Genomic DNA, 4,770 nt, shown 5'->3' on the forward strand with positions numbered 1-4,770 from the left:
TCTGAGTGAAGTCCAGTCTACCTTGTATGTGGGGAAAAAAATTCTGACATTTGAGAACTTTGAGGAAGAGCCGAAAGTAATCCAAAAAGGAGAACATTCTCAATACATGTACAGATTACAATAGATATTGCCTTGGATCTCGTGCTTAAAAAGATATTCAAAATACACAATATATCGTTCAAAATTAGGGAATACATTATGACATTAACAAGATCTCCTGTACTGTTTTTAACACTCCAGTAACATAGCACACAATTATAAAAATACAATGCACAATACAGGACACAATAAAACAGTCACTTAAAGACTAAAGGAAACAAATGTCAGCACAACACCCGCACTAGAAGCAGCCCAACAAATCACATCGTCTCAGGAATAAAATAAAGGTTTATATACAAGATACGAGAGTATCTTATATACAAGAGTTCTAGAATAATATCATAGCATAAAATCAGAACCCTCCCAACTGAATGTTATGTGGCCACAAAACGGGGAGGAAAACAAAACGGAAAAAATATTTTAGAACTTTGTTGAGCCAGAGCCAAAAGTAAAAAAAAAAAAAAGAGTATTCTCAAGAGAGAAAAAATAATTGCCAAACCTCCTTCTGGGCATGTCCAGCGAGAGATCGTCGAGTGCATGACTTCAAATTCAAAGTTCTTGACAATCGGGCAGTCGTGCGGATAGCGAAACCTCAGTTTAATTTTATCATCATTCGTCCCTGGGGTCTCGTCCAAGGGGGAGTTTAGCGCCCTCTTGTTGGCCCTTTCGGTGTCGTCTTTGAGTTGATCCAGGCACTGACAGAGAAACTCTTGCGCATCCTAGAAATGCAGAGGTTTAAAGACAATGGACACTATTGGTAATTGTCAAAGACCAGTCTTCTCACTTGGTGTATCTCAACATATGGATAAAATAACAAACCTGCAAAAATTTGAGCTTGATTGGTCGTCGGAGTTGCGAGATAACTATGAAAGAACAAAACACCCCTGCCATACGTAGTTGTGTGCTTTCAGATGCTTGATTTCAAGACCTCAAATTCTAAACTTGAGGTCTCGAAATCAAATTCGTGGAAAATTACTTCTTTCCTCGAAAACTACGTCACTTCAAAGGGAGCCGTTCCTCACAATGTTTTATACTATCAACCGCTCCCCATTACTCTTTAGCAAGTGAGGTTATATGCTGATAATTATTTGGAGTAATTACCAATAGTGTCCACTGCCTTTAAGAGTTAGTTGGATTACTTTGTTGTAGTGCATTTCCTTTTGACAATTTTTCTATTGTCACGCAGAAGTTTTGAGGCAGTTAAGTATGGCACCACTGCTCATTTAACAACAATATGGCAAGATGCATTTCGCAAATACCACTGCGCAAGCGCAGACTGTTGAATGAGGTGCATTGTGGGATAGATATGGATAAAATTTGATCACCAGCTAGACCACTATGCACCTAATTCCAAGCTTTACGCACGCACCCCAGTATTTGCGAAAAGGTGTTTTACTCTGATATTCGTATCGACACTCCGGCAACCAAATGTACTCTGAGATATTAAAAACACTCTAGCAAGAAACAATGCAATACTCAGCAATATTAATGGCTCTTTAATATTAGCCTTTCATAAGCAACCTTTACAAAAAAACAATACAAGTGGGAGTGGAATTCATATACCTTATTAATAAAAAATGGACAAGGTTGGACTATATCTGCTCTTCAATAACCTTGCCGGCTAATCTGGATTATACAAAGTAGGTGGAACCTGATAGAGCTTGATTGATTGATTGACTGATTGATTGATTGATTGAATGATTGGCTGATTGATTGATTGATTGATTGATTGTACAATAACCCAGGTCAGCTTGATTTTCTCTGAAGTAGCACCATTAACATAATGCAGATTTGATAACTTACGTGTTGCATAAATCCAGAGAATCGAGCTGCCGTTGTGGAGATAGCTTGCTTCACTTTACGTAGATACACCCCAATGCTCTCCGCTGAGTGATTGCTCTGCTTGGCGCATAGCAATTGAGCTAAGGCCCTGTAACAGTAATCGATATATCAATACTTATGAGCAAGATCACAACACCTAAAACAAAAGAATTTTGACAGGGAGATTCATAACAGTCACAAAACTTTTCACCAAACTGTCCGTGTTAACTGCTTTGCAGAGCAAACAGGGGTTGCCCTCAACTTTTTTTTCAACTGGCCAGCAGGACCAGTTGGCTTGATTTTTCACTGGTCCGCCAGGTTTTTGACTGGTTTATGTTATTTTTTTTTTAACTAATAGTATACTGTTGTATACCAACTGCTCGATTTCCGATCGTCGCTATTTCAAAATTCAACATGAATTGCAACGTAAACTTAACTGCACTGGAAGCCATACTTTATTTATGTGTACCAAGTTATTGTGTTCGTAAGAGGGCTCATTAATTTTAGAGTATTTTATCCTTAAAAATGTAATAACAATGTTATTAAAATTAATTTAAAAACAGGTCAAATTATTTGTCAGAGCAAAATTTAAAATGTCTTTATTTAAGTAGTTTTTTTTAGTCCACAGTTTATTGTAAGCACTCGACATAAAAGTATTCCTAAGTAAGAAGAACTTTTTTATGAAGAAAAAAAAATAGTGTTTTTACTATAAAACACTTTAAAACCGACTGTTAAAATATCATTAACTTTTTATGTACTGCCTTCAAATCTACTGTGGGGGAGGGTTACGTGCGATCGCTCGAGTTATTTTATCATGTATAAAACCTTGCCTATTACTGTAGTTTTAATAAGTATTCATAAACATAATACACCGTACCGAAGTTCCCAAAATCTTCCCACTTTCGTCCAGAAAAAAACCCAACAAAAAGTAAACATCACAAAAGTTGCAACATCCATGATGAAGCATACTAGTTAGACAGTATTTTTTTTCAATTATGTGTATGGAATGGTCGGTGCCGGCGTCTGTTTTGTGAACAAAATGTTCATTTAAAAAACATTTTTAAAAGCAGCAAAAACAGCTGCGCCTTTGTTTAACACATGATTGCATTCTAGAACCCAGGTCTTTCTTGAAATCAACCCGCAAAAAAACCCAAACAACCGCGCATTATATGTGACCAAAAAAAACCAATGGATTGGAACAATAAACAAGATCGCCCAACAAAACTACCCAAAATCAGGACGGAAGAACTTTACTAAACACAATTAAATACTCCTTTTTGCTCATCCAGAGTATCCTAACTTGGTAATTTTTGTTGAATGAAGCCTCACCGTCTCGCTCGTTTTTCGTAAACACGCTAGACTCTTTTATTCCCACACGCAGATCTGCTCCATTGACGACCATGCTGCTGACAGAATGGGTTTTGCTTTGTGGTCTTCTGTCAAGGCGATTGAAGCTAGTTTTGTAAGCTATCGCACACTTTCACCAATAGAGGGCGTCTATTCCCACGCTATCGAATATTCTGAAGAAACGCCCTCTAGCGTTCAGTATTCTTACACTTTCTGCCACACGTGAACTAATGCAAAGACTACAAGCCTTTGCGTTGCATGATGGGATTTTGCGCTGTGTATATACGTGATCGTCGGAAGTCTGCCAGCGTTCAGCGGCACTTCAAGTAATTTTTATTACGTTTTACCCAAACCTTGACTCCTTGAGTGAATGTTTTTACGTTTTATTCGAGCCTGAAAATAGTAAAAAAAATAAACATAGTTCTGTAGTACCGCTGCCGACATTTTTGACTGGTCAGCCGGACCAGTTGGCAAGGTGTTTCAGCTGGTCCGCCGCGATTTCTACTGGCATTTGGCCAACGGACCTGCGTTGAACCATGGAGCAATTGCTCCATGGTTGAACGCTGGCAAATGCAGCATTATTATTTGATTTGTTGTCTTGTATGTCCCATATTTAGCAGAACAATACCATCTAGTGGGAGGGGGAGGGGGACACGGCGGAAATGTGCTAACTAATAAACATCAGGGTGTCCAAATGGAACCAATAAGACCTGGGCAACATTCCATAAAGCCTGTTAGCACAAAAATATGCTTAGCACAGACCAATCTTGCTCAGCAGAAATTGGGTATCAGCCAAAATTCAATCAAGTTAGGATTGTTGCAACTGACGCCCCACTCAATTTTTGCTCATCAAAGAAACTTGCTAAGCAGTATTTTCTGCTTAACAGCTTTATGAAATTGCGACCACTTTTAACATTGATTTAGAAGTATCATGGCTGAGCAGTATAGTGCACCGAACTCAAGCTCTGGTGTTCATTGTCAGAGAGTGGGTTAGAGCCTCGGATGTGACAATTCACTCTGCAATTAACATTTATCTTTTCATCGCCAATTTACGTGTCATCAGTCAAAAATGGCCTCAAGAGCATGAAGACACACATACACACACACAGCCTTTAGTCAATTCAGAAGATGGTCAATGAGCTCTCCTGCAGCAAAAGAAGTAGGATGTGGTTGGTCGAGTCCACAAAACAACAGTACAGATCACATCTTTGGAGTGAACACAGAACTGGGAGAATAACTGCTTCCAATATGAGTCCTGTCACGAAGCATGTTGATGCACAAGTAATTATCTGAAAGATAAAGCAGACAAAAACTAAGGGAATAAATGAGTGGTTACAAGTTCTTAAAAAGGCGTTTAAAACAGGCAGGGTCGTGGTCGTTCAGCCCTTGTTTCCTCTTTTACGTATCTTATTTGATGACCTGAAATGTGTTGCATTTTAATGACTGAGACAGTTTTCGGATGCATTGTGTGGTGTGTGCGTAGTTAGTCTTGGTGCAAGACGT

General features: G+C 38.7%; 1 protein-coding gene across 5 annotated transcripts; it reads right to left on the reverse strand.

The window, feature by feature from the left end:
* Positions 1 to 18: 18 nt before the first annotated feature.
* On the reverse strand, positions 19 to 4,405 carry LOC117291139 (ubiquitin carboxyl-terminal hydrolase 37-like). Of its 5 annotated transcripts, none has more exons than XM_033772682.1 (3): positions 4,321 to 4,362; positions 1,903 to 2,029; positions 19 to 818 (listed from the first exon to the last, which is right to left on the reverse strand). In XM_033772682.1, exons 1-3 carry the CDS (start codon positions 4,350 to 4,352, stop codon positions 474 to 476), a joined length of 504 nt encoding a protein of 167 aa, XP_033628573.1. In that variant the 5' UTR covers positions 4,353 to 4,362; the 3' UTR covers positions 19 to 473. The 5 variants fall into 5 exon arrangements, 1 of the variants encoding a protein (XP_033628573.1); XR_004519131.1 differs by lacking the exon at positions 4,321 to 4,362 and adding an exon at positions 3,149 to 3,196 and having other exon boundaries at positions 576 to 818; XR_004519132.1 differs by lacking the exon at positions 4,321 to 4,362 and adding an exon at positions 2,358 to 2,376 and having other exon boundaries at positions 576 to 818.
* Positions 4,406 to 4,770: the final 365 nt, after the last annotated feature.

The sequence above is a fragment of the Asterias rubens genome, chromosome 6, assembly GCF_902459465.1.
Source record: "Asterias rubens chromosome 6, eAstRub1.3, whole genome shotgun sequence".
Lineage (NCBI taxonomy): Eukaryota > Metazoa > Echinodermata > Asteroidea > Forcipulatida > Asteriidae > Asterias > Asterias rubens.